Source organism: Ceratotherium simum, chromosome 6 (genome assembly GCF_057802395.1).
Source record: "Ceratotherium simum simum isolate JZ-2026a chromosome 6, ASM5780239v1, whole genome shotgun sequence".
Taxonomy (NCBI): domain Eukaryota; kingdom Metazoa; phylum Chordata; class Mammalia; order Perissodactyla; family Rhinocerotidae; genus Ceratotherium; species Ceratotherium simum.
In genome coordinates, this window is record NC_141905.1 from 58,539,087 (window position 1) to 58,567,073 (window position 27,987).

General features: G+C 46.1%; 2 protein-coding genes across 3 annotated transcripts; both read left to right on the top strand.

Annotated features, from left to right (window-relative positions):
• Positions 1-427: 427 nt before the first annotated feature.
• HOGA1 (4-hydroxy-2-oxoglutarate aldolase 1) lies at positions 428-27,788 on the top strand. 2 transcript variants are annotated; one of them, XM_004427914.3, is made up of 7 exons: positions 428-740; positions 11,045-11,173; positions 11,368-11,495; positions 11,990-12,124; positions 12,367-12,463; positions 14,132-14,265; positions 27,632-27,788. In XM_004427914.3, the coding sequence occupies exons 1-7, from the start codon at positions 515-517 to the stop codon at positions 27,779-27,781; spliced, it is 999 nt and encodes a 332-aa protein (XP_004427971.1). In that variant the 5' UTR covers positions 428-514; the 3' UTR covers positions 27,782-27,788. The 2 variants fall into 2 exon arrangements, with proteins under 2 accessions (XP_004427971.1, XP_087289095.1); XM_087432969.1 differs by lacking the exons at positions 11,045-11,173; positions 11,368-11,495; positions 11,990-12,124; positions 12,367-12,463.
• C6H10orf62 (chromosome 6 C10orf62 homolog) lies at positions 4,347-5,060 on the top strand. Its single transcript, XM_014785628.2, has one exon. The coding sequence runs from the start codon at positions 4,347-4,349 to the stop codon at positions 5,058-5,060; it is 714 nt and encodes a 237-aa protein (XP_014641114.1).
• Positions 27,789-27,987: the final 199 nt, after the last annotated feature.

The following is a 27,987-nucleotide window of genomic DNA, read 5'->3' on the forward strand; positions in this document are numbered from 1 at the left end:
GTGTGGGCAGCACAGGCTTGTCACACGGCAGCCTTGGCAGGAGGAGCCTGGCAGTGAAGTGGGGCAGCCAAGGGACTGTGATCACAGGCAGCCTCTTATCCAGCCCCGCTGCACCTCCCACAGGGCAAGGCGAGCTCAGCCAATCGGCTCTGGCAACTGCGGAACTGCCAAGTGGAAGCTGGCAAGCTCCTGGCTCTAGGGCTGGGAATTGTGGGAGGAGGGCTCAGGCCTCATTGGAGGTGCCTTTTTTTGTCCAGACCCCAGGAACCAGCACTCTCTCTGGCCAGAGGAACACTGGGTTGTGGCATTTCTTCAGCTACCCGCCAGAGGGAAGGAGGCCCCGCCCTGGGGCCTGTAGGCCTAGCCTCTGACCCTGGGGCCACACAGCCCAGGCCTGCCCCAGCGCCAACAAGTCAGGGGGCAGCAAATATTTAACTAGACACATTGATCATTAACAAGGGTAGGAAGGAGTCCAAACTCAGCCTCCCTCTGGGGCAGAGACCAGCTGGGCCTCATGCCTCCTGTGGAGATGCTGGGCCCCCGAGTCTGGTCCTCTGTGAGGCAGGGGCTAAGCAGGGGCCTGTGCAGGAACAAGGGGGCCTGGGCCTCAGGGGAGGGGAGGAAGGTGGACATCGCAGGCATCTACCCCCCTGTGACCACCCCCTTCACTGCCACCGCAGAGGTGGATTATGAGAAACTGGAGGAGAATCTGCACAAACTGAGCACCTTCCCCTTCCGAGGTAAGTGGGGCGTGTCCACCGTGGGAGTCGGGGGAGACGTGAAGGACCCCAGCTTCCTCAGCCAGAGACCAGAGGAGGGTATGCACGCTCTGTGTCGACAGGGAAGTTGACCCTGTGCTCAGGGACAGTTGGGTACCCCAGGCGTCATTTTATTATGGCAGAGGAACAGGGGGCACTGGTCTGGAGTCAGGAGACAGGCGGGAAGCTACCTGCTGGCCTGTGATCTTGGGCTGACTCTCTCCTGCCTCAGTTTCCACAGCTGTTAACTGCTGCAGTCCCTTCTTAGCTGAGCATTATTATGGGGATCTGATTAGATAACAGGTGTGAAAGCCCTTGGCAACCAGGCAGTGTGCAGATGTGAGGGCAGCCGGGGGGTGTCAGGCAGCAGCCCAGCCAGTGGTTTCATCTCCCTTAAAGCTGTATTTGCACTCTCTCCTCTGGGCAAATTCCCCTTGGCAGAATTAATTTCTATTGTGGACCCTCCGACTCATTTCCCCCTTTACACGTGGGCCTCTCCTCTCTGAGGTCAGGAACCAGATCATATTTGTGACTCTCAACGTACAACACAGCCACAGGCACAATAAATGAAGGCAGAAGAAGTGGTAAATTCCTCCCATCCTGCCCTGCCCACCCTCATCCATCACCCACAGTGATTCCCCAAGGCAGTACTCTCAATAGTCCCGTTTCACAGATGGGAAGCTGGGGCTCAGAGTGACACGGTCACTTGCCCAAGGTCACTCAGCTCATAAATGGCTGAGCTGGGATTTGAACCGGGTCTGACCGCACGGCCATGCTCTGTTTCGCTCCACTGCACTGACTGCTGAGTTGCTGAACCAGATGATTTCAACAAAGCCTGGTCGGCACCAGCTTTGGGAACGGAGCGATTCTGAGTGGGGCAGTGCAGTGGAGCAGTTAAGAACATGGGCGCTGGAGTCAAATCGCAGCTCTGCCACTGACTTACTGTGAGATGATCTCTCTAAACCTCAGTCTCCCCATCTGACACATGGGAGTAATAATGCCCATCTCATAGGATGGTTGGGAGAAAAATCTGAGACAATGCAAGTGAAAGCATGCTGTAAATTGTAAAAAGTGATATACATTAGAAGGTATTGAGCCAAAGATAACAATTATTAGAATGACAGTACAATTGGCATTGTGGGCAAAGCTGCTTTGGGACAGTGACCACTGGCCTGACTGAGACCCCATTCATATCTCAGGGCTGAGGTGATGTGACCCTTCCCTCGGGGACAAGGAATGCCCTAGGGACACCCACATGGAGCAATGACACAAACCCTAAGGAAATTTCTGCTGGGGCTCAGCTCATTGAGGCCAGAAGGTATGGGCTGAGACCTGGTTCTCTTGAAGCAAAGTGAGAAGCTCACTGAATCTCTAAGAGGAGAGAAAGCTCTGCTTCACCTTCCAGGTTCAAGGACACCGTAGTGCAGGGGGTGGGGAGGGTGGACTTTGCATCTGGTATCTGCCTGCCATCCAGAGAATCCACAGAGACCCTCGGGCTCTCTTTGGACCCTTCTTCCCCCAGCCCTGATTCCTGCAGAGGGCCTGGTGGTGCCGGGGTACACAGGCTGTGGTGGACTTGGCAGCTGCTAGTCCATCTCCCATGCAACCCACACAGGCGCCTGCACCCGCCTCATCTCTCTCTTACACACTTGGGGGGCAGTGGCCATATAGAAAGAGCCCAGCATCTCGCATTAGAAGACTTGGGTAAGAATCCTGGTTCTGCCTGTTATGGCGACCTTGGATAAATCACTGACCCTCTCTAATCTGGATTCCTCATTTTAGAATGTGAACTGAGCCACAGTATTCAACATAGCCCTCCCAAGGAGCTCTAACCTGAGGACTGGGCACAGAGAACGTAGAGCCATGGGGTCCTGTCACGGCTCCCAGGACGCAGCCAGAATGCCTGGGAAGGGAGCAGTGAGCAACTTTAGCTCTAAAATCCATGTTTCTCTTGCCCCATCCTGGCCCCGGGATAGCCTTTGCAGCCCACACTCAGGGACAGAGGGAGTCAGCCTTCACGTATCACATCACAGGGGCCTCTTGGAACAAGTTAAATGTTCTCCAAAGAGGAGGCAGGGACCTGCCCTTGATGAATCAGTGAACAGTTAGAGATTCTTCTGGAAGGCATTGCCTGAAAGTATGTAGCTCTTTTTATTCTTAAATTTTTTTTAGCGGGTGTTAGTTTGTACTATTATTTGAATAAAGAGTATTCTTTTTAAATAAAAGTGATAACTAGAGACTGAAGGGTGGGGCTGTTGCAGAAGGGCCATTCGGCCCTGAACTCACACCCACAAACAACCTCAAAGGTGAACTTTGAATTGTTATTTTCAAATGAGGTTAGTGGATGACCACAAGGCTACTCCAGCAGGACTGGGGAGATGATGTTCTCCATAAAACTTGAAGTTTGTCTCTTATTCCCTTAGTATGTAGAGTCGACCACGGTTTCTTGTCATAAGATATAATTTTGGGGTATGCTAAATCCACTACTTTGTTAAATAAAATATTTTATAATATCACAATTTTTACAACCCTATTTTGGCATTTCTTTATTTTTTTTTAATGTGTTTCAGATGCCTCTGAGAGAAAAAATAGAGTGACCCAGGCCTCCTTCCACCCCGAGAGGCCCTGGGTATAACTTGGGATTGTGGGCCAGACTCTGAGTTGTCAGTGCCCATGGAGAGCCTGGCCAGCTGGCCGCCTGCTCACAACCTGAACTGTGCCCATTTCCCAGGGTAGGGGGCCAAATTCTGGGTTTGCAAGTACATCACTAAGCAAAAGGCAGCAGCCCCACTCTGGAATGGCCCCAAGCATCTGGGACATGGTGAAGTCTCCTGTCCCACCCACTCTGCCTTCTCAGCCCACTGCTTGTCTCCCCCTAATTGTGACATAATGTTATTCTAGAATGAGTCCTTCCTGGGTCCTTTTTCCTTCTAGAACCTGCTCCATAAGTGGGCTGCAAGTGGGGATGGAATGCACTGAGCTGGCAGCAGGGGTGGGTCCCAGATGGAGGAAGACACCAGCTTCAGGTGGCCAGGAATGGATGCCAGCCTAGCCAAGGGGGTCCTTCAGCCATGGCCAGCCTGACCTAGCAGCCTCTGCCCCCTGGGGTCACCAGATGGGGAGGGAGAGAAACCGAACACTGGAAGATAAGAAGGACTGAGTTGCAGAATAGATCACAAGTGGAAGGCAGAAGGGACACAAAGTTGGGGAAGCTGTCCTTCCACTGACCTTGGGGACAGCTATTAGGATGGGAGACAAGTCCTAGGCCTCAGGCAATGCCTGCTGGGGTGGACATGAGGGTTGCTGTGGCCTCTTCCCACCCCACCCCCCAATCACCTTCCTCACAATGGAGTTCATTGCTGAGGTGGGAGGGGCATCCTAGGGAGGGCGCAGCAGGGAGCCTGCCTGCCAGACACCCTCGGGGAGCCTGCCCTTTCAAGCATGCTCCATACCATCTGGGCTCCCTCACTCCCAGTGTGCTCTTAGCTCTGCCTGCGTGGGGTCCTGGAGACCTTCTTGGAGCTCATCCAGCAACCATCATGCAGGGTGGTGCTGGGCGCTGCCCTCTTACTCGGAGGTGGAGGCCTCATGCTGTGGATTCAGAGAAAGAGGAGAAGGAAGACAGTCTCTGAGTCAGCACCAGATGAGCACGAGCCACCAGAAGGCCATAAAGCAAAGAATGAGGACTGGATCAAATCTCACTTTAGCCGCCTTTCTGAAGAGAAGCTAGCCACCTGCAGCAACTCTGCTGCTGCCAGCAGCAGTGCCACGGCCCTCCGGCCTAAGAGTGGCAGTGGAGAGGCCAGCACCACGATTCGCGTGGAGACTTTCACCACGAGTCAAGATGGGGGCACAGCTCTTCACCGGGAGTCCTTCACCAGCAAGCAGAGGATGTCTGGGTCCTCAGTGATCAAAGAGACCCACAAGGAATCTGGAAAATCCTCATCCACGGATGAGGCCACGTGGGCTGCCGTGGCTGCCTGTACCAAGGAGATTGACACCAAGGGGCAGCAACTGGCTAACTCCATGTTGCAGCGTGCCATGGCTTACCAGAACTCAGGCCACCTGGAGTCCAAGGACATCAACCAGGAGGAGCTGAAGGCCCTCGAGGAGGTGGAGATGAAGCTGAAAGGGAATTTCCTCACCCAGCGGGAAACCTCTGTAGCTGGTGCGAACCACACACACACCTTCCATGGCCATGGTCAACATGGCCACCAGAGTCATCCAAGCCACCCAAGCCACCAGAGTCACAGCCTGCCCAACCGCAGCCACCAGACCTACCACCCCTTTGAAGCCACCTAACCATGGATGGAGATACCCCTTCCCCCAGCAGGGCTGGCATACAATCACAGGCCTGTTTTCTCTCCTATGGGCAACTATGTGGCCCAGGGGGAGATGCTGCCACCCAAATCCCTTCTTCTTTGGGCCCCCACAGGGGTCCTGGGCCTCTTTGACTCCATGAGTGGGGTCTGTCACAGAGGATGGCTCCTGATGGAGGAAGAGCTGGGAGGAAGCGAAGCAGCTGAGACAGACTCACGGGCCCCGGAAGACCCACTGAGAGAAGACAGACGAGGCAGATCCCAGGAGCAGCTGAGAGCCCCACACTGATGCCAAATGCCTGGAACTGAGCCAATAAAGCCTTGTATCCCCTCCCTCTGAGTCTGGGGGCTCTGTGGCCAGCCTCAGGTCTGGGCGGGATGGGGAAGAAGGTTTCTTCTCCCACAGTCCTCTTCATGTGGTCCTTAGCCTGGGGCCTTTTTGCTGGGCTGATTTGAGACTCCATAAAACAGCTAGCCCGGGTGTCAGGTTTGGGGGATGGGATATCTCCAGGGGGCTCAACACCCACCAACCTGCTGTTGCCAGGGAAGGAGGAAGCAGCCAGGTATTTGGGGGATGGGGGAGACAAGCTTTCAGAAGCCAGTAAGCGAGGTGGGATATAGGCCTCCCGTCCTCTTGGTCCCATCCTTGCCCCGTCCACTGCTTCTCTAGTCATGTGGCATCTCACACTGCAGTTCTCTCTCCCTGCCCCACCCGCTTCTGGGGGCCGCTGGGATCCGTGTTCGTGCCTCCCACTACCTACCTTCAGAGCTCTCGTGCCTTATCCTCTGTCTTCATGTTTACATTACTATTGCCGGAGCTGGGGCTGGGGCTGCTGCTAGCACCGCTAATTAGTAGTATCACTAGGACCACCAGCAGCTCCCTCTTTTTGAGTTTCTTTTTTTGAGTTTTTAGTATATGCCACACTCTGTGTTAGGTGTTCTGGCACAGCCCCACGAGGAAGGTGGTACGTTATCTCCATTTCACAGATGAGGCGCCTGAGGCTCAGAGAAGCAATTCACCTGAGATGACATAGACAGTAAATGACGTTGCTGGAGTTGGAGCCCAGCTCTGCCTTACTCCACAGCCCATAGCTTAATGCCTGCCCTGTGCCGCACCCCCGTCCAATGCCCACTGTCCCCAGATGGGTCTACCTCTCTCATGCTTATCCCTGTCCTCTTCCCACATGTCCTGACACTTTGTGCCTCCTGCAAGCCTAAGACTCTCCCTGTCTCCTCTTCCTGGGTCCCAAGCAACCATTTCTGGGGCAAGGGGTGATCCCCAGTTAGGCAGTAAAAGGGAGACAGCTGTCTCCCCCGTGGAACTTGGAAGAAGTTGGCTACACGGCACTGTCTAGCCCCCAGTGACTCTTTTACAGAGAGATTTCTAACCATTTGCATCTATTATGGATTTACCAAGGTTCCCAACCTGTGGGCCTCAAACTCCAAGGGAAAGGGGCTCAGAATCATTGCCGAGGATGGATAAAGGTATAAACACCCTAAATGTTGTCAATTGATTTTATGGAGCACAGGTGGGAGTATTAGAATATTTTGACATTACTAATAAGTGACTTTATATAAACGCCGATCTTTATATACGTCTATTTAAAATAGTTCATAATAAAAATCTTAATTTCAGAAAAAAATGGGGTGAATCACACTGGAAAATGTTGGAGGCTGCTAAATTAGACAAAAAGCAAGCGTGGTGAGGTTGGGCTTCTGAAAGTGATTATTAAAAAGCATAAAACACATGTATTTATCTGGAAGACCTTAAATCCCTTATTAAAATCTTATTACATGAAATTTCAGATTAGCTAATTATGACTTTGGAATCTTTAAAAAAGTTTCAAGCTGGCAAAATTCAAATAAGATCTGTAGTTACTATTGTACCAATGTTAATTCTCTAGTTCTGATAATTGTACAGTAGTTAGATATGCAATTATCATTGGTGGGGGCAGGAGGAGGGACGTATGGAAATCCCCTGTACTATTTTTGCAACTTTTCTATAAATTTAAAAATAGTTCAGAATTAAAAATCAAAAAAGTCTTCAATTTAGTTATGAGTGCATGTAAAAGTTTTATTACAGCTGTGCTTCAGGGAAAATGGTTTCTAAGCGCCAACATATACTCTTGGTAAGGATATTTTTATAAAAAAGAGAATGGTCAAATCATTGTTCAACTAGATACAAAGAAGAGCAGTTAACACTACTAGACTCTTGTCTGAGAGTCAGCTGGGAGGGTGGTTGGTTTCCCAGATCGAGGCTTCATTCCATTAAAGCTCATCAGGAAATTGCCAAAGTATTTTATCAGGAATGCTCATTTCTTCCCACTGGGAGGTTATGAATTACATCACGCAAGGAAGTTCTGCCCCAGACCAGATTAGGACAATTTTTCTTTTACACAACAAATTGCCAACAGACACCTCAACAGGCAGCGTACTAAGGTGTCATGGAGGACACCATCCCTGACCTTGATGAGCCTAGGCAAGGTAAGACAAAGTGCTATGCGAGGAGAACAAGGTGCAAGGGGGTGGAGACTTGAGGAAAGGCCCTGTTGCCCTCGCAGCATTTGAGGGGCTGCAACTAGGAAGGTGTTCCAGGCAGAGGGGAATAGCACAAGCAGAGGTATACAGGCAGGAAGGTGGCAGTGGTCTGGGGAACCTCGACAGTCATTTTGGCTGAAGGGGAACATTTAGAGCTGGGGAAAAGGTAGGAGGAAAAGCCAGAAAGGTGACTCTGAAGGCTACAGCCAAGGAGGACTTAGGAGACCCTCCAGTCCAATTTCCTTGTTTTACAGCAGAGGCCAGTTTGAGAAATTTTGCCGAGTCCCACAGGCAGGGGTGGGGGAGATTGAAGGGTTCTGAGGATTTTTCTGTGCATTTTTGAGTAGGCAGCAGGGAAGGACAAGGAACAGGTAATGGAAGTTCAGAGGAGAGATGTCCAGTGGAGGGATTCCAGGAAGACTTCTCAGAGGAGGTGGCAGAGATGACCGGCCAAGGGGCATAACAGTGACTGGGGACACTCTTTATGTAAGAGAGACTGTGACACCTTTTGGTCACAGTTAGTCACATGTTGTTTGTCCATCGCCAGCCCCAAACACCCACTCCCCTTCCCAGGCCACTCTGGCTCCCCGGAGCAGCCAGAGTAACCATGGGCAAGAGAGAGAAGCTTCTGAAATGAGCCTCTTTCTTCTTACAGCTTGGGGGGGCCTGATAAGTCCCAGAATGCAGCCTCTCCTCCCACACCAGCCAGCCTCCTGCTCCTCAGATTGAAAGCTGTCACCCTCCTGATTTAAGGCCTGAGCACTTTCTCCTAACATCATAGCAGTTACAGCTAACACTTATTGAGTGCTGGGCTCTATTCTAAGCACTTTACAAACAGTATCTCATTTAAGCTTCACAACAATTCTTTAAGGAGGGTACTAACATTATCCCCATTTTCAGTTGAGGAAGCTGCGGTTTGGGTAAGCCACTTGCCCAAGATCTCATAGCTAGTGAGGGGCCACATGAGAGTTAAGTCCGGGTCCCCTGACTTCAGAGCCTACACATCTGACCACTCTATTGCACTGCTCATGCTTCTCCATCACTCACTCCCCTCTCTCCCGACCCACCGGGACCCCGGCCTCTTCCTCTCCTCTAGCCCCTCTCTACACCGGGAGGCACATTGGGGCTGAAACTGGAATCTAGCCAAAAAGAAAGAGGGGGCCCTTGGCCATATCAGTTCACAGATTTCAAAGTGCTTTCTCATACATTTTCTGGTTTGAGCCTTTAAGACAGCCCTATAAGGTAAGGTTGAAATAATTTTATTGTCATCACATAGAAAAGGAAATGGAGACTCAGAAACGTGATGTGACTTGCTCAATAGCCAGAGGTGACTTGAGTCCAGTGCTTCCCCGACTCTATCCCACTCCCTCTTCCCCAACCTGGCATTTCTTCCTTCTTGGGCGTCAGGCCTGGGTCAGATGCTCCCTTAAATGAGACAAGGGAGAGGGCTGTGCCACTAGGAGTCTTGAGCACAGGGGCCTGCTTCTCCTCCTGGAATGCAAGACCCAGCTGTCCTGCTGTTTAGGCCAGGTCCACCGTGGGGCCCAGAGGCTTCTGGAACTGACCACCAGAATGAAGGGTGACTTGGGAGTGAGTGACTGTGGCTGGAGAAGTATGTGAAGCAAGAACCCGCCCCGGCCGCCTTTGGTGGGGGTGGCAGGCAGTGTGGGGAAGGGAGGAGCAAAACTTTTCTCTAGATCCTTAGAGGCTGCTGGTCTAAGCGTGACCTAGACCTTCTCTGGGGTTGGCAGCTCTGCGAATGGGATGACCCACTGGGAAAACACTGGGGCCTAATGCAGCAGGACAGAAGGAGGCTCCCACCATCGGCTTCCAGCCTGACACTGAGGAATTGATCCTGAGGAGGCAATCCAACAGAAACCAAAGGCTATTTGCCTCAATATGTTCCCTGCGATGTTACCAAGGCAAAAAAACTGGGGGAAAAATGCAAAGTATCCAGTGAGCTATTCTGGCAATCTACTCAATGGAATCTAATGTGTAGTGAACAGCATGGAAAAAGGTTTGTGGTATAAAGTTGACTCGACATCACACTGTGTCCCATTAAGGATGACTCATGGAACAATTGCTCTTGGTCCCAGAGCCAAGCAACTCTGTGTTTCTCCAGGGCAGGTGCTTTGCTTTTATCTTGAGTTCTACATATCTGTCAGCTGACCATGTTTCCCTTTTAGCTTTGCCTGTTGGGAAGCTCCAAATAAAATTTATGGCCCATCTCTCACAACTGCATGGCAAGAATTTTGTATACCAGTACTGTCCCCGGCTTTCTTTTCTTTCCTTTTTCCCAGTGTTCTATTTATTAACAGTCTTCTTGTATTGTACGCTGTATTTGTCAACTATTTAAGAAAAAGTTTTGTGGAGTGGAATGGAGTAGAGAGGAGAAAGAAAAGAAGAGGAAAGAGAAAGTTAAACGAAAAAAGCTGAGAGGAAAATGGTTTAGTCACATTCCCTTCAGATTCAGCTGAAGAGCATCAATTCTGCTGGTCTCTTGTGGAGATAAAAGGGTTGACACCTTTAACTGGTAATCTTAGAAACCCCTTGAATGATTGATAAAGCTGGAAGACGCAAAATAAAATAATCAGGTGTCACTTTTCACCAAGAAAATTGGCAAAAATTAGTTGTGAAAATACCCAGCGTTGGCGTGGATGGACTAACAGACTCTTCTATGTGCTGATGGAATAGAACTGGCTAATTGGAGAGAAGCTTGGCCTGTGAAGATGCTCATACACGTGACTCAGTAATTACACACCTGTGTATCTAAACTCTCGAGAACTCTTAGGTTTGCTTCAGCATTGTTTGTAATAGCAAAAATAAGGAAATATTCTAAATGTCCTCAAAGGGAGAATCAAAAGTAAATTGTGGTCTAGCCTCACAATAGAATATTACACAGCAATGAAAATGAATGAATCAGAGCTACACGTCCTGCAATGGACAAAGCTTAAAACACAATGTTGAGCAAAAACGGCCAAGAGCAGAAGGTTGTATTAGTTTGATTCTGTTTCTATAAAGTTGTAAATGGCAAAAACCATATCATATCATGTTTATGGGCCCATGTGTATGTTTTAAGGGTATAAAGACATGAATGGGAACAATAAACCCCTGGGACAGGCCAGAGAAATGGAAGAGGAGGGTGAGGAAGGTTGTCCTGTGTGCTGGGTACACCCATGTGGATGATATTATTATCTCTTCTTTTTGCTATGGCTAAAACATTTTGTTAAAACACAGAAAAATAGTGTGAATGCTGCCATTACAGCTGGGTGAGACATTCTGCCTGCCTCAGGACAAAGATGGGAAGGAAACGTGTGACAAACTATGGTGTTGGGGAGGTAGGAAGGTGGGTGAGCTTAACACCAACATCTCGGTTGTTCAGAAGAGGATGGAAGGTGTCAGCTGGCTGTGATGGGGCCTCTCTTGCAGGCTTCGTGGTCCAGGGCTCCAACGGCGAGTTCCCCCTCCTGACCAGCAGCGAGCGCCTGGAGGTGGTGAGCCGCGTGCGCCAGGCCACGTCCAAGGACAAGCTCCTGCTAGCCGGCTCTGGCTGCGAGTGTGAGGCCACAATGCCCTGGGCCCCGGGCGTGGCTGGGTGTGGGGGCCAGGCTCTTTGGCACTGGTGCTGGGTCCAGTCTGCTTGTCCTGTCTCTTCTGCACCCTTGCTTGCTCCAGGGTCCTAGCCCAGCCCTTCTTCCTCGTGCTTTCGCCCCCTATGGCCTGTAGGGAAGACTCCCTCTTTCCTCTCGCAGCCACTCAAGCCACGGTGGAGATGACCTTGAGCATGGCCCAGGTCGGGGCTGACGCCGCCTTGGTGGTGACCCCTTGCTACTATCGTGGCCGCATGAGCAGCGCTGCCCTCATTCACCACTACACCAAGGTGGGTGTGAGGGGTGGGCATGGGTTTGAGGCCTGGGACCCAGAGGAGGCTGGACGAGGTAGAGACCCTGCCTGGGGAGGGGAGACAAGATGAGCTGGGAGCAGAGCGGTGGGCCTACTTCCCACGGCAACAATGGGAAAGGGGAGAGATGCCACTATGCACTAGCTGTGTGACGTTGGATGACTGACCTAACCATGTTGTATCGCTGTTTCCTCTCCTCTCAAATGGGAGGAATAATGACGTCTTCCTCATAGCATTGTTGTGAGGACTAAATTCTATCAAAACTTGAAGGACTTAGAACTGCACCTGGCACTCACTAAGTATTACCCATTATTACTGCTAACGATCAGGGTACGCAGCACGTGACTTCTAGTCCCGGAGGTGGGCTGTCCAGGTGGCCCTGCAGTGACCCAGGCCCGGACCTGATGGGGGGCAGTGCCTCGGGTTCCTCAGCGGGGGCGGCTGCCTTCTCCCCTCTTCTCTACGCCCCTCAGGTTGCTGACCTCTCTCCAATTCCTGTGGTGCTGTACAGTGTCCCAGCCAACACAGGGCTGGACCTGCCTGTGGATGCAGTGGTCACGCTCTCCCAGCACCCGAACATCGTGGGCATCAAGGACAGTGGAGGTGATGTGAGTGGCAGCAGCTCCTGCCTGGGGCTCCCGCCTCGTCTTCTCTTTTGCTGCCAACTTCAGGGCAGCTCTGCGACCCGCTTTAGTCCTGGGCTCCTGTTTGGGTTCTGTCTGTCGTGTGGGCTCTCTGGGGCTTCTGAACTTTGGGGCATCTCTCTGGGACCTGGGCTCTCATTCTCCCACCATCCAGGCTGGCAGCAGAGCCTCTGAGCCCAGCTCTCACATCAGGTTTGCTGTTGCAGGTGACCAGGATCGGGCTGATTGTTCACAAGACCAGGAGGCAGGATTTCCATGTGTTGGCTGGATCGGCTGGCTTCCTGCTGGCTGGCTATGCCGTGGGTAGGCCTCCCGCTGCTCTCACACTGTGATGAGTGACCAAGATAGGTCCAGGCAGCTGGGGTCTGCTGGGAGAGACCGTGAGGGCCGGGCTGGGGCTGCGGAGGAACTTTGCCAGGCTGCCTGCTCGGAAACCTCAGAAGTCTGGCACATTGCTTGCTTGTCTGAATACCGGGTGCTTAAGAGTGACCTTGTTGGGTGGAAGAGATGGGTACGATCTCTGGCTGCAGTAGGGACGCTTGCAATTTGCTCTAAGTCCCGAGCTCCCTGCCTAGCTGACAAATATAGCTCCTTCTGATCTCACCTTGTAAATCATTCTGAGAGCAGAGGCCTTAGGGCCCTCCCGTCTAGTCCAGGAGTCCATTTTCCTCTCTCCTGGTCCCAGGCCAGAATGAATTGTCAGACCTGTAGACTTGGGCCAGGGATCTTCAGCAGCCTGATCAGATTCTGTTCCAGTCCAGGATCCTAGGAATGTCACCCTCAGATCATCTGCTCTTGTCTGTTTTGGATCAAGGTCGCTGGGTTCAGGTTGGATTTGAGCTGGGGAGGGGTGGAAACGTCTGCTCCCTTCAGCTGAAGCCTCAGCGAGTACAGATTGGAGTTACTGTTCCAGAGCTGCAGGGGGCAATGCTGACTCCTGTTCTCTCTGGTCTCTGCAGACTTTGGCTTGTTGTCTAGGTCTTCCCACAACTCCTCTCTGCCACGTCTCGGTCTCTAAAGTGCGGGGGAGGAAGAGGGGGCCCATTTATGCCTTGTTCCTGGGGGTGGGGCAGATGGAAAGAGCCAGGCTCCGGAGGCTGGGGGTTTTGAGCTGGAATCTCAGCTCTGCCATTTATTCACTGAGTACTGAGTACCATTTATTCACCTCTATGAAGCAGGGAGGTGTTGTGAGGATTAGAGAACATTGGCCCTGCGTCTGCCATAGTGCTTGGCACACAGTAGGTATTCAATAATTGGCGGCTATATTAGCCCATTCCAGTTGCCTACTCTCTCTCCAGTCTTGAGGCCACTCTGTTTAAAGTCACTCCTAACAAGCCTTAGAATCACACTCATAGGCTGGCAGGGCCTTCTGAGATCACAGCCAGCCCGTGTTCATTGCCTAGATGAGAACAAAGAGGACCAGAGAGAGTCTATGGCTTCTCCAAGTTCATGCAGCCAACGGGAGGAGGTGCCCAGCCTCCTGAATGTGTCCAGAACTCTTTCCACTCCCCCCACCCCCACCCCGCCGCTGCTGTCCCAGGCTGAATTCACTAGGGGGAATAAGATTTCAGAATAGCAGAGGCTTCCCATCCACTCCACCCCCTTCCAGGACTGATGAGTCAGGGGGCTATTGGAGGAGTGTGGAGGTGTCAACTGGCAGGTGGGACTTTACTCTAGGGGTGCAGGGAAGGAACTGTCCTTGAGTTAGCCTTCAGGCTCTGCTCCCTGCCCCTTACAGAATAGCTCTAAGCAGCGCTCAGCCTGTGGGACTCTACTTCAAATATGCTGGCAGCTTTTCTCTCCGGAAAGCTGTACTCTGTGGACTCACAGAGCATGCCTCTGATGTGGCCAACCAGTGGCATAGAAATCCACATCCTATCTCTCCAGAATAAAGAGGTGCTGGGGACCAGGGTCTGGAATTCTCTGTGAGAAGAGGCTCTGGCTGATGTTCTGCATTTTACTCTGGGGCAGGAGCTGTGGGGGGCATATGTGCCCTGGCCAATGTCCTGGGGGCTCAGGTGTGCCAGCTGGAGCGACTCTGCCTCACAGGGCAATGGGAAGATGCCCAGAAGCTGCAGCATCGCCTCATTGAGCCAAACACTGCGGTGAGCTCCCAGCCGCTGGCCCCGAAGAGTGGGGGGGTCTGTGTCCTCATTGGAGCAGGAGCCAGGGAGAGCACAGGGGTCCCCACTCAGGCTCTTCCCTTTCAGAAAGTCCCCTTAGAGAACATCCCAGGGTGGGAACTCCTTGTGCCTCCCCAGAAAATCTTGACTTCAGACAAAGTTGAGCCCCATTGCTTCTCAAACTTAAGTGTGCATTAGAATTCATTTAGGGAGCTAGTTAAAATTCTAATCCTTTAGGCCCAGGACTGTGCATTGAGACAAGCGATGACTGTGACACGAGTAATCCCGGGACCTTCATTAGAGACGCACTACCTAGAAAGAGGGAGACATGGGCCTTTATATCAGCTTTATAGGGGTCAAGATCCTAAAAAACAGAATGATTGGGAGTAGTAAAGGAGGAGTTGGAAGGCTGGAGGTAGTCAGAGCCCAGATTGCCCAGGAGACTTCTGTCTTCAAATGATCTATTCTGCAGTCAGACCATGTACCCCAATTCTGTGTGGGGCAAGTCAAGGAGAAGAGCCAAGATGGAATGTCTGTCAAGTGCCAGGCAGTGCTGTGCAGAGCCATGCTGGAGTCTGAGGCAGAGAGGAAAATGTGTGTCCCTATAGACATGCTTTGATCTATATTTTAAATTAAACTTTTTATTTTGAGATAATTGTAGATTCACATGAAATTGTAAGAAACAATACAGAGAGATCCCATGTACCTATTAACCAGTTTCCCCCAATGATAACATCTTACAAAACTATAGTACAACATGCAACCAGGATTTCTACATTGATATAATCAAGATACAGAATGTTTCCATCACCACAAGGATTCCTCTTGGTACACTTTTTAGCCATACCTACTCACGTCCTGCCTCCACCCCTGCCTTAACCCCTGGTAACCACAAATATGTTCACCATATTTATAATTTTGTCAGTTCAAGACTTTATATAAATGGAATCATATAGTATATGACCTTTTGAAATTGGCTTTTTTCACACAGCATAATTCTCTGGAGATTCATCCACGTTGTTGCGTGTGTCAAAAGTCGGTTCCTTTTCATTAATGAGTAGTATTTCTTTTTTTTTTTATCATTATACTTCTATTTCTGCATAGATTACATTATGTTCACCACCAAAATACTAATTACAACCCATCGCCACACACATGTACCGAATTATCCCTTTCACCCTCCTCCCTCCCCCCTTCCCCTCTGATAACCACCAATCCAATCTCTGTCTCTATGTGTTTGTTTATTGCTGTTATTATCTACTACTTAATGAAGGAAATCATACAGTATTTGACCTTCTCCTTCTGACTTATTTCACTTTGCATTATACCCTCAATGTCCATCCACGTTGTCACAAATGGCTGGATTTCATCGTTTCTTATGGCTGAGTAGTATTCCATTGTGTATATATACCACAGCTTCTTTATCCATTCGTCCCTTGATGGGCACTTAGGTTGCTTCCAAGTCTTGGCTATTGTGAATAACGCTGCAATGAACACAGGGGTGCATGTACCTTTACAAATTGGTGTTTTCAAGTTCTTTGGATAAATACCCAACAGTGGAATAGCTGGATCATATGGTAGTTCTAGCCTTGATTTTTTGAGGAATCTCCATACTGTTTTCCATAGTGGCTGCACCAGTTTGCACTCCCAACAGCAGTGTATGAGAGTTCCCTTCTCTCTACATCCTCTCCAACACATGTTGTTTCCTGTCTTGTTAATTATAGCCATTCTGACCGGCGTGAGGTGATATCTCACTGTAGTTTTAATTTGCATTTCCCTAATAGTTAATGATTTTGAACATCTTTTCATGTGCCTGTTGGCCATCTGTATATCTTCTTTGGAGAAATGTCTGTTCAGGTCTTTTGCCCATTTTTTAATTGTGTTGTTAGTTTTTTTGTTGTTGAGATGCATGAGATCTTTATATATTTTGGAGATTAAGCCCTTATCAGATGTATGGTTTGCAAATATCTTCTCCCAATTGTTAGGTTGTCTTTTCGTTTTGTTGATGGTTTCCTTTGCTGTGCAGAAGCTTTTTAGTTTGATATAGTCCCATTTGTTTATTTTTTCTATTGTTTCTCTTGCCCGGTCAGACATGGTGTTTGAAAAGATGTTGCTAAGACCGATGTCGAAGAGTGTACTGCCTATGTTTTCTTCTAGAATTTTCACAGTTTCAGGTCTTACATTCAAGTCTTTAATCCATTTGGAGTTAATTTTTGTGTATGGTGTAAGGTAAGGGTCTACTTTCATTTTTTTGCACGCGGCTATCCAGTTTTCCCAACACCATTTGTTGAAGAGACTTTCTTTTCTCCATTGTATTTTCTTGGCTCCTTTGTCAAAGATTAGCTGTCCATAGATGTGTGGGTTTATTTCTGGGCTTTCGATTCTATTCCACTGATCTGTGTGTCTGTTTTTGTGCCAGTACCATGCTGTTTTGGTTACTATAGCTTTGTAGTATATTTTGAAATCAGGGAGTGTGATACCTCCAGCTTTGTTCTTTTTTCTCAGGATTCCTTTAGCTATTCGGGGTCTTTTGTTGTTCCATATAAATTTTAGGATTCTTTGTTCTATTTCTGTGAAAAATGTTGTTGAAACTTTGATAGGGATTGCATTGAATCTATAGATGGCTTTAGGAAGTATGGACATCTTAACTATGTTAATTCTTCCAATCCAAGAGCATGGAATATCTTTCCATTTCTTTGTGTCTTCTTCAATTTCTTTCAGAAATGTTTTATAGTTTTCGGTGTACAGCTCTTTCATCTCTTTGGTTAAGTTTATTCCTAGGTATTTTATTCTTTTTGTTGCAATTGTAAATGGGATGGTATTCTTAATTTCTCTTTCTGCTACTTCGTTGTTAGTGTACAGAAATGCAACTGATTTTTGTATGTTGATTTTGTATCCTGCAACTTTACCATATTCGTTTATTACTTCTAAAAGTTTTCTGGTGGATTCTTTAGGGTTTTCTATATATAAAATCATGTCATCTGCAAATAGTGACAGTTTCACTTCTTCCTTTCCAATTTGGATCCCTTTTATTTCTTTCTCTTGCCTGATTGCTCTGGCTAGGACTTCCAGTACTATGTTAAATAGGAGTGGTGACAGTGGGCATCCTTGTCTGGTTCCTGTTCTTAGAGGGATAGCTTTCAGTTTTTCACCATTGAGGATGATATTAGCTGTGGGTTTCTCATATATGGTCTTCATTATGTTGAGGTACTTTCCTTCTATACCCATTTTATTCAGAGTTTTTATCATAAATGGATGCTGTATCTTGTCAAATGCTTTCTCTGCATCTATTGAGATGATCATGTGATTTTTATTCTTCATTTTATTAATGTGGTGTATTACGTTGATTGATTTGCAAATGTTAAACCATCCCTGCATACGTGGAATAAATCCCACTTGATCATGGTGTATAATCTTTTTAACGTATTGTTGTATGCGATTTGCTAGTATTTTGTTGAGGATTTTTGCATCGATGTTCATCAGCGATATTGGCCTGTAATTTTCTTTTTTTGTGTTGTCCTTGTCTGGTTTTGGTATCAGGGTAATGTCAGCTTCGTAGAATGAGTTAGGGAGCTTCCCCCCCTCCTCAATTTTTTGGAAGAGTTTGAGAAGGATAGGTATTTATTCTTCTTTGAATGTTTGGTAGAATTCACCAGGGAAGCCGTCTGGTCCTGGACTTTTATTTTAGGGGAGGTTTGTGATTACTGTTTCGATCTCCTTACTGGTGATTGGTCTAGTCAAATTCTCTACTTCTTCTTGATCCAGTTTTGGAAGGTTGTATGATTCTAAGAATTTATCCATTTCTTCCAGATTGTCGAATTGGTTGGCATATAGCTTTTCATAGTATTCTCTTATAATCTTTTGTATTTCTGAGGTGTCTGTTGTAACCTCTCCTCTTTCATTTCTGATTTTACTTATTTGTGCCTTCTCTCTTTTTTTCTTGGTGAGTCTAGCTAAAGGTTTGTCAATTTTGTTGATCTTTTCAAAGAACCAGCTCTTGGTTTTATTCATTTTTTCTATTGTTTTTTTGGTCTCTATTTCATTTATTTCTGCTCTAATTTTTATTATTTCCCTTCTTCTACTGATTCTTGGCTTTGTTTGTTCTTCTTTTTCCAGTTCCTTTAGGTGCATTGTTAGATTGTTTATTTGAGATTTTTCTTGTTTGTTGAGATAGGCCTGTATCGCTATAAACTTCCCTCTTAGAACTGCTTTTGCTGTATCCCATAAATTCTGGCATGTCGTATTTTCATTTTCATTTGTCTCCAGGTATTTTTTGATTTTTTTTTTGATTTCTTCATTAACCCAGTCATTGTTCAGTAGCATTTTGTTTAATCTCCACGTATTTGTGGCTTTTCTGATTTTTTGATTTCTATCATGGAAAGATTTCTAGTTTCATACTGTTGTGGTCAGAAAAGATGCTTGGTATTATTTCAATCTTCTTAAATTTATGGAGACTTGTTTTGTGGCCTAATATGTGATCAGTCCTGGAGAATGTTCCACATGCATTTGAAAAGAATGTGTATTCTTCGGTTTTTGGATGGAATGCTCTGTATATATCTACTAGGTCCATCTGTTCTAGTGTGTTGTTTAAGGCCAATGTTTCCTTATTGATCTTCTGTTTGGATGATCTATCCATTGGTGTAAGTGGAGTGTTAAAGTCCCCTACTATTACTGTGTTACTGTCTATTTCTGTTTTTATGTCTGTTAATAATTGCTTTATATATTTAGGTGCACCTACATTGGGTGCGTAGATATTTACAAGTGTTATATCCTCTTGTTGGATTGTTCCCTTGATCATTATGTAATGCCCTTCTTTGTCTCTTTTTACAGTTTTTGTTTTACAGTCTATTTTGTCTGATATGAGTACTGCTACCTCAGCTTTCTTTTCATTGCTATTTGCGTGGAGTATCTTTTTCCATCCCTTCACTTTCAGTTTGTGAGTGTCTTTAGGTCTGAAGTGTGTCTCTTGTATGCAGCATATATATGGGTCCTGTTTTTTTATCCAGTCAGCCACCCTATGCCTTTTAATTGGAGCATTTAGTCCATTGACGTTTAAAGTAGCTATTGATAAGTGTGTACTTACTGCCATTTTTTAACTTTTTTTTTTTCCTCAGTGTTTTAGTAGTCCTTCTCTGTTCCTTTCTTCTTCTATACAGAATTGATGGTCTCTTTAGTTTGACCTCTGTCTGAAAGCTGTACTCTTGAACTCCCCTCCTCCCTCCTTTTATGTTTTTGATATCATATCTAACCTCTTTTTGTGCAATCGTATCCATTACGTCCTTATCATGGAAATAGATAATTTTTCCTATTTGTGGTCTTCTCTTTTCCCCTTAAATCAGTCCCTTTAACATTTCTTGTAGCACTGGTTTCTTGGTGACAAACTCCTTTAATTTTTGCTTGTCTGGGAAATTTTTGATCTCTCCTTCCATTTTGAATGATAACCTTGCTGGGTAGAGTATTCTTGGCTGTAAGTTTTTTCCTTTTAGCACTTTAAATATATCGTGCCATTCTCTACTAGCCTGTAAGGTTTCTGCTGAGAAGTCAGCTGATAGCCTTATGGGGTTTCCTTTGTATGTAACTTGACATTCTCTTGTGGCTTTTAGGATTCTCTCTTTATCTTTAATTCTGGACATTTTGATTATGATGTGTCTTGGTGTGGGCCTCTTTGGGTTTATCTTGTTTGGGGCTCTCTGTGATTCCTGTACCTGGATGTCTGTTTCCTTCCTTAGGTTAGGGAAGTTTTCATCTATTATTTCTTGAAATAGATTCTCTGCCCCCTTGTCTCGCTCTTCTCCTTCCGGGACACCTATAACACGGATGTTAGTGTGCTTGATGTTGTCCCAGAGGTCCCTTAGACTGTCCTCACTCTTTTTAATTCTTTTCTCTTTTACCTGTTCAGCTTGGGTAATTTCTTCTAGTCTTTCATCCAGCTCACAGATCCGTTCTTCTGTATCCTCTACTCTGCTTTTGAGTCCCTCTAATGAATTTTTCATTTCCAGTATTGTATTCTTCATTTCTGATTGGTTCTTTTTTATATCTTCCATTTCTTTGTTGACATTCTCACTGAGTTCATCTATTCTTCTCCCCAGATCAGTGAGCATCCTTAACACTCTTAGTTTGAACTCTCTGTCCAGTAGGTTGCTCATTTCTGTTTCACTTAGTTCCTTTTCTGGGGTTTTGTCCTGTTCCCTTACTTGGAATGTATTCTTTTGCCTCCTCATTTTGCCTCTTTCCCTGTGCTTGTGTCTACGTATTAGGTAGGTCAGCTACGTCTCCTGCTCTTGGATAGGTGACCTTATGTAAGTGATGCCTTAGGAGGCTTCCAGTGTGCTTCCCTCAGTTCTCAATGCTCCAGGGGTGACCCCTATGTGGGCTACGTGTGTCCTTCTGTTGTGGCCTGTTTGCTCTCCCTGTAGGCACCCAGGGAGGCTGAGTTATGCTCCTGGCCAGCTGTTGTAATGCTCAGCTGCTTGTAGTTGTTGTGGGCCCTTCAGTCTCTTTATCAGGTGTGGGGAGCCCCAGCACTGTTGGCTGCAAGTTCTAATACCACATTTGTGTTGCAGTATTTCTTTTAAGTGAGTAGGCTCCCAGCATGGCAGGTTGTTAGGCTCAGGGCCTTACAATTGCTGTAAGCTTCTAGCCTATTAGATCTCTTGTCAGCTCTCTGAGGATTGCAGCTGGGTGGGGCTGGCCTCAGGCACAGGAGCACCCAATTGTTTCAGGCTTTGGAAGGTGGGGCAAACCCCCTATGTGGGTCTTTGAGAAGCACAAGTCTAATGAGTAGTATTTCATGGTATGGCCATACCGCAGCTTGTTTAACTGTTTACCTGTTGAAGGACAGCTGGTTGTTTCCAGGTTTTGGCTACTAAAAGCTGCTATGAGGGCCGGCCCCAAGGCATAGTGATTGGAGTTCAGCACACTCCTCTTCCGGGGCCTGGGTTCTCAGGTTTGGATCCCAGGCGAGGACCTACACCACTCATCAGCCATGCTGTGGCAGTGACCCACATACAAAGTAGAGGAGGATTGGCATCGATGTTAGCTCAGGGACAATCTACCTCAAGCAAAAGAAGAGGAAGATTGGCAACAGATGTTAGCTCAGGGCCAGTCTTCCTCAGCAAAGGAAGGAAAAAGAAAAAGCTGCTATGAACATTCAGGTTTTTGTGTGACCATAAGTTTTCATTTTTCTGGGATAAATATACAATCGATGAGTAGTATGATGGTTGCATGTTTAGTTTTTTTAAGAAACTGACAAACTCTGTCCAGAGTGGCTCTACCATTTTACATTTACATCCATGTAAATGTATGAGTGATCCAGTTTCTCTGCATCCTCACCCGCATTTGCTGTTGTGACTATTTTTTATTTTAGCCATTCTGATAGGTGTGTAGTGACATCTCATTGTCGTTTTAATTTGCATTTCTCTGATGGCTAATGCTATTGAACACCTTATCATGTATTTATTTGCCACTTATATATCTTCTTAGATGAAGTGTCTGTTTATGTCTCTGGCCCATTTTCTAATTGGATTGTTTGGTTTTTTACTGTTGAGCTTTAGACGTTTGTTACATCTTCTAGATGCTTGTCCTTTGTCAGATACGTGGTTTGTAAATATTTTCTCCCAGCCTGTCGCTTGTCTTTTGTAGAGCAAAAGTTTTTAATTTTGATGAAGTCCAATTTATCAATACTTTCTATTATGTTTATGCTTTTGATGTCAAGTCTAAGAACTCTTTGCCAAGCACTAGATTGTGAAGATTTTTCTCCTAAAAGTTTTATAGTTTTGTGTTTTACAAGTCTGTGACCCATTTTGAGTTAATTTTTGTATAAAGTGTGAGACTTAGATCAAGGTTCTTTTTTTTCCTGCCTATAGACATCCACTTGCCTCAGCACCATTTGTTGAAAAGATGATCTTTCCTCCATTGAATTGCTTTTGCACCTTTGTCAAAAATCAGTTGGGCGTATTTGTGTGGGTCTATTTCTGGGTTCTCTATTCTTTCCATTGATCTATCCCTTTGCAATACCACATAGACTTGATTAATGTGGGTATATAATAAATCTGAAAATCAGATAGACTGATTCTTCCTACTAGGTTCTTTTATTTTTCAAAATTGTTTTAGCTTGTCTAATTCCTTTGCCTTTCCGTACAAATTTTAGAATAATCTTGTCTATATCTATAAATACTCTTGCTGAGATTTTAATAGGAATTGTGTTACACCTGTATACCAATTTGGAGACAGTTGACATTTTTACTCTGTGGTCTTCAAATCCTTGAATATGGTATGTCTCTCCATTTATGTAGACCTTCCTTGATTTATGTCAGCAGCATTTTGTAGTTTATGGCAAACAAGTCCTGTAAAAGTTTTGAGAGGTTTACACCTAAGTGGCTCATATTTTTTGAGTGATTATAAATGGTATTATATTTTTTATTTCACCATTCATGTGTTCATTGCTGGTATAAAGAAACATAATTGATTTTTGCATGTTTATTTGGTACCTTATCACTTTCTTGAACTCACTCATTAGTTCTAAGAGTTGTTCTGTAGATTCCCAAGAATTTTCTACATAGTCAATCATATAATCTACAAACAGGGAAAGTTTCATTTCTTCTTTTCTGATCTGTATGCCTTTTGTTTCCTTTTCTTGCCTTATTGCACTGCCTAGAACTTCCTGCACTATGTTGAATAAGAGTGGCCTTGTTTTTGATCTTAAGGGAAAGTATTCAGTCTTTCACCATGAAGTATATTGTCAGCTGTAGGTTTCTGCAGATACTCGTTATCAAGTTGAGGAGGTTCCCCTCTATTCCTAGTTTTCAGAGAGTTTTTTAAAAATCATGAATGGGTGTCGAATATTGTCAAACGCTTTTCTGCATCGATTGATATGATTAGGTGATTTTTTTTCCTCTTTAGCCTGTTAATATGGTGGATTACATTGATTACTTTTCAAATATTGAGCCAGACTTACTTCCCTGGACTAAACCCCACTTGGTCGTGGTGTATAATTCTTTTTATATATTGCTGAATTCCATTTGCTAGTATTTTGTAAAGGATTTTTCTGTCTATATTCATGAAGGATATTGGTATGTAGTTTTCTCTTTTTTTGTACTGCCTTTGTCTGATTTTGGTATCGGGGTAAAAACAGCTTTATAAATTGATTGGGAAATTTTCCCTCCTCTTCTGTTTTCTGGATGAGACTGTGTAGAATTGGTGTTAAATCTTTTTTAAACATTTTTTAGACTTCTCCAGTGAAACCATCTGGGCCTGGAGATTTCTTTTTTGGGAGTTAAACAAAAATTACAGCTCTGCACTCGGCCTCTCCTGACACCTGCCTGGCTGGAAGGGGTGGAAGTGCCTCCTTACTGCTCCGCATGTGGCCTCCAGTGATATCACCACAGTGTGTGGCCAGGGAGGGGGGATGGCCTCCTTAAGGGTGGGCAGTGGTGAAAGTTCTGACTCTTCTCACTAGGCCTCTTCTGAGAGCAGCCCTCGTGGATGGGGAGGGGCACTCTTTACTGCTGAGTGTGGGGTAGAAGTTCTGGCTCCCAATTCAGCCTTTGCTGGCCTGGGTGGGGCTGGGCCACAGTGTTTTCTGTGTGGTTTGGCTGGAGTAGAGGGATTATTGTCTAAAAGTTTTCCATCTCACTAAGCTGCCACTCTCCCGGTCCTTGGCTAGAGAGAACACGCTTTTGTTGTCCGTGCCCACTGGCACTCCAGGGCTGCCAGCTCCCTCAGCGCCAGGCCTGGGCCAGGGAACTCACCACTTGTTGTTCCTTTGGGTCCCCAGGTCCCTAGTCCATCTTCCTTCTCTACCTTTCAGACTCTTATGTTTGTTTTTATATAATGTCCAGGGATTTTTAGTTGTACTTTTTGGGAGGAACAGGGAAAAGTACATCTAGTCCATCTTCCCGGAAGTAGAAGCTCTAAGTAGTTTTCTAAATGGTGATTTTTCTTTCCCAGAACATAAAGTTGGAAAAAACATTGAAAAATTTAAAAATAGGTATATTAAAACTCACAGTGTTCTTTTAGTTTTAAATATATATATATATATATATTTTTTAGGTGATCTTTATACTCTTGATTTTATTGATGAAAAACCAAGGCACTAACATGTCATGAACTCTATGAACACAGTTTCACGTTTAGAATATCTGATAACATACTTTATGTCTTAAATTTCAACAGGATACCATTCCTACATTATGTATACTTATTTAAAGCCTGGACCAGTATCATCCTGATTAATAATGGTATACATGCCACCATAGAGCAGAACCAAATTAATTAACCTGTTATATACTGTTAAATTTTTATGTTTCTAATTTGTGGTTATCAAAAATAATGTGTTCAACATCCTTGTACATCCATTTTTTGTATTTCTATAGATATTTAATTAATATAAATTCCTAAGAGTAGAATTTGGGGTAAAACAATCAAACTTTTAGTAAGTGCTTATATGCCAGACCATGCAATCTTAGTATTTGGTGTGGTAAAAAGACTCAAATGTGGGGCCGGCCCAGCGGCGCAAGCAGTTAAGTGCGCACGCTGTGCTGCGGCGGCCCAGGGTCTGCCGGTTCAGATCCTGGGCGGGCACTGACGCACTGCTTGTCAGGCCACGTTGTGGCGGCGTCCCATACAAAGTGGAGGAAGATGGGCACGGATGTTAGCCCAGGGCCAGTCTTCCTCGGCCAAAAGAGGAGGATTGGCAGATGTTAGCTCAGGGCCAATCTTCCTCACAAAAATAAATAAATAAATAAAAGGTAGTCGGTAAACCCTTTTAAAAAAAAAAAAAAAGACTCAAATGACATAGTTGCTACTATTATGTTCCCTCTAGTAAGTAAGTAAACCCTAAATAGGAATAAATGCATCAAAGGCCACTTGTGACATAGTCAATGATAAGTAACGTGACTTGGGATTTTATAAGGCAGTGATGTCATTCTGACTGTAGCCACAATTGTCAGGTTATGATCAAACTATGCTAACCTGTGAAAGCACTGAGATGGTAAGGAATTTATGTTGTAAATTTTTACCTTACATTTTTTTTGTTGATGTTTTAATAGTTTATAACATTGTGAAATTTTGGGTTGTACATGCTTGTTTGTCCATCACCATATATATGTCTCCCTTCACCCCTTGTGCCCACCCCCCACGCCCATTGCCCCTTAAATATTTTATCTATGCCAAAAACATAATTTATTGCAGTTTTACTTCCCAGGCTTGAATGGAAGCAAACTCATCAAAATAATTTTTTTTTCCAAATCTACTGCTAGAAAAAAATTAACCATTAACAATACACAAAACGTGTATAGAGGGGAACACGTGTGCTTTGCCTCAGGCTACAATATGGTAGGGCATGGCTCTGTTGGAGCCTCTCTTTATGTAAAACTTTGATACTTTATCATGGATTTTTTTTTTTTGCATTGATTTTGATGTTTAAAAAAATATTGCATTAAATATTTATCTTGATGACTGAGATTATTGACATCTGCTTAAGTTTTGCATCCGAGGCGATAGTCCCAACTGAGCTAGGCAATGTTTTGTTTGAGTAAAGTGGTGGTCAGCCTCTGGATATCTTTACCTCAAAGGGGCAGATTAACTCAGATTTAGAGAAAGGACAACTAAAGAGGCAGCATGAGTCTTCCTGGATATGAAGGTTCTCCTGGGATAGGATGCTCTATAAATAGGATGTAAGAACTGCAGAAATGAGGGTCCTTCAGCTGAGCCCCACCAGGGCACAGGCTGTACTGGACATAGCGGACATTCCATTGGGGTGGGACCTCTGCTCTCCCACTCCCATCCAGCTGTGAGAGAGAAGGTTCCAGAACCTGCATACCACCAGGACAGGAAAAGCAGGAGCTTCCAGGGCTCTTGGGGACTGTTCTAAGAGTGGTATCTTTCTCATCTGATTCTTGTGACAGAGGTAGGTGTTATCACCTCATTTTACAGACTAAGCAGCTTAGGCTGCCCCTTGGGGACAGAGGATTCTTGCTGCCATCCTAGCTCTCTGCATGCCATCCTACCTTACCCATCACTCTGTGCCTCTCCTGTGCCCGCTCTGGGCACACACTCAAGAATGCCTGGAACACCTCTTGCTGCCTGGGCTGCAGGCTCAGCCACCCCAAGAGCAGCTTGATGTCACCCTATTGCCCTGCCCTGCGAACACAATGTGCTTCCTCCATTCCTGCCCCGGCTATATTTAGCACTTTCCATGGTCTTTACCACCAAAATATTCAACCCTTTCTCAGGTCTGAAGGGGGGCAAATCAGAGATCTTCAGAGACGTGTGGTGGGAGGAAGCTTTTCTCTAGCTACTTCTTATTTCCATCCTCACCCCTAGGTCTTTCCCACCCTACTCAGGTTTTTGTTGAAATGCCCAGGTTATTAGAACATCACAGCTGGGCCAGGCCTGGGAGGAGGCTTGCTGAAGGCTACAGGCCTCTCGTGGTGAATAGTTATTAGTCGACCATTCATCAGTGGTTCCCAAATTTTTATCCCAACCTTTTTTATTATTTTTACCTTCATGAAGCCCATACTTCTAAGCTTTTACCTTCCCTCCAAATAAAACTTTATTAAGTAATAATTAATTTCCTAGTTTTTAGGTAGTCAAAGATTCATCTAACACTTCTGATCAGCATGAAATAACCAGTTGCTATGCTAACAGCAGAGAAACTTGGTGTTTCATTTTCTGTAAAACTCCATGCGTGATTTTAAATTATGACAATAGCTCTAGGTTCCCCATTACAATGGAAAAGACTTTAGAGATCATGTTGTCCAGGCCCCTCATTTTTCAGGCAGAAAACTTGCTCAGAGATAATAAGTTAATGATACAAGTTTACACAGTGAAACTTCTTTGGACAAGGAGGCATTGTTTTTCCCATGGGAGCATTTAGAGTTGGGGTCAGGGAAGAGCGAGGTGGGGGGTGGGGCACTGCAGGGGCTGTAGAGTTCTAGCTGTGCTTATATTCCCAGGCCTGCTGTGCCGGGGTCAGGTTCTGGGGAACTGGGCTGCAGACTGGTGATGCTCCAGCGCCCAGCCCCGCAGCATTGCTCCTTCTCCCATCCGAGCTTAAAGACTGAATGCCACTCTCCTCCCTAAGGGGTTGGATTTTTCTCCTAAAACCAAAGGAGGTGCCTTCCTTCCTTAATCTGCGGTTTTGGCATTGTGTTCTTTACTGCTGACCTGCCTTCTGGTCTCTCAATCTGGATTCCCAATCTACCCTGCATGTCAGAGATTTGGTAGTTATTTTCACGGTCCAGGAGGGTGGAGGATCCCTAACTTTCCGAAAGTGACACATGTCTGGGTCCCAGATATGTATGTGCAGGGGAGTCTCCAGTCTCTTCTAACAGGCCCTGCTTCCCAGGTGACCCGGCGCTTCGGGATCCCGGGGCTGAAGAAAACCATGGACTGGTTTGGCTACTACGGAGGCCCCTGCCGTGCCCCCTTGCAGGAGCTGAGCCCTGCTGAGGAAGAGGCCCTGCGCATGGATTTCACCAGCAATGGCTGGCTCTGAGGGCAAGGAGGGACATGCCCTGCCCTTGTTGGAGCTGAGCCCATCTCAGCTCCTGCCTTGCACCTGCAGCCTGAAGAGGAACATGGGGGACGAGGGTTTGAGGCTCCTTTTCCTCCTTCAGTCTCCAGGTAGCCTTTCACCAGGCACTGCCATGCACACCCATTTCCTGTTCTCACAGTCCCATGACTTCTCGCATTTTTGTATAC

Bases quoted from the DNA above. Each gene is read 5' to 3' on its own strand.
- HOGA1 (XM_004427914.3), top strand. From the start codon at position 515: ATGCCTCCTGTGGAGATGCTGGGCCCCCGAGTCTGGTCCTCTGTGAGG. The intron at 11,174-11,367 runs GTGAGGCCACAA...TTCCTCTCGCAG, and splicing joins AGCCGGCTCTGGCTGCGAGT to CCACTCAAGCCACGGTGGAG. The intron at 12,125-12,366 runs GTGAGTGGCAGC...TTGCTGTTGCAG, and splicing joins TCAAGGACAGTGGAGGTGAT to GTGACCAGGATCGGGCTGAT.
- C6H10orf62 (XM_014785628.2), top strand. From the start codon at position 4,347: ATGCTGTGGATTCAGAGAAAGAGGAGAAGGAAGACAGTCTCTGAGTCA.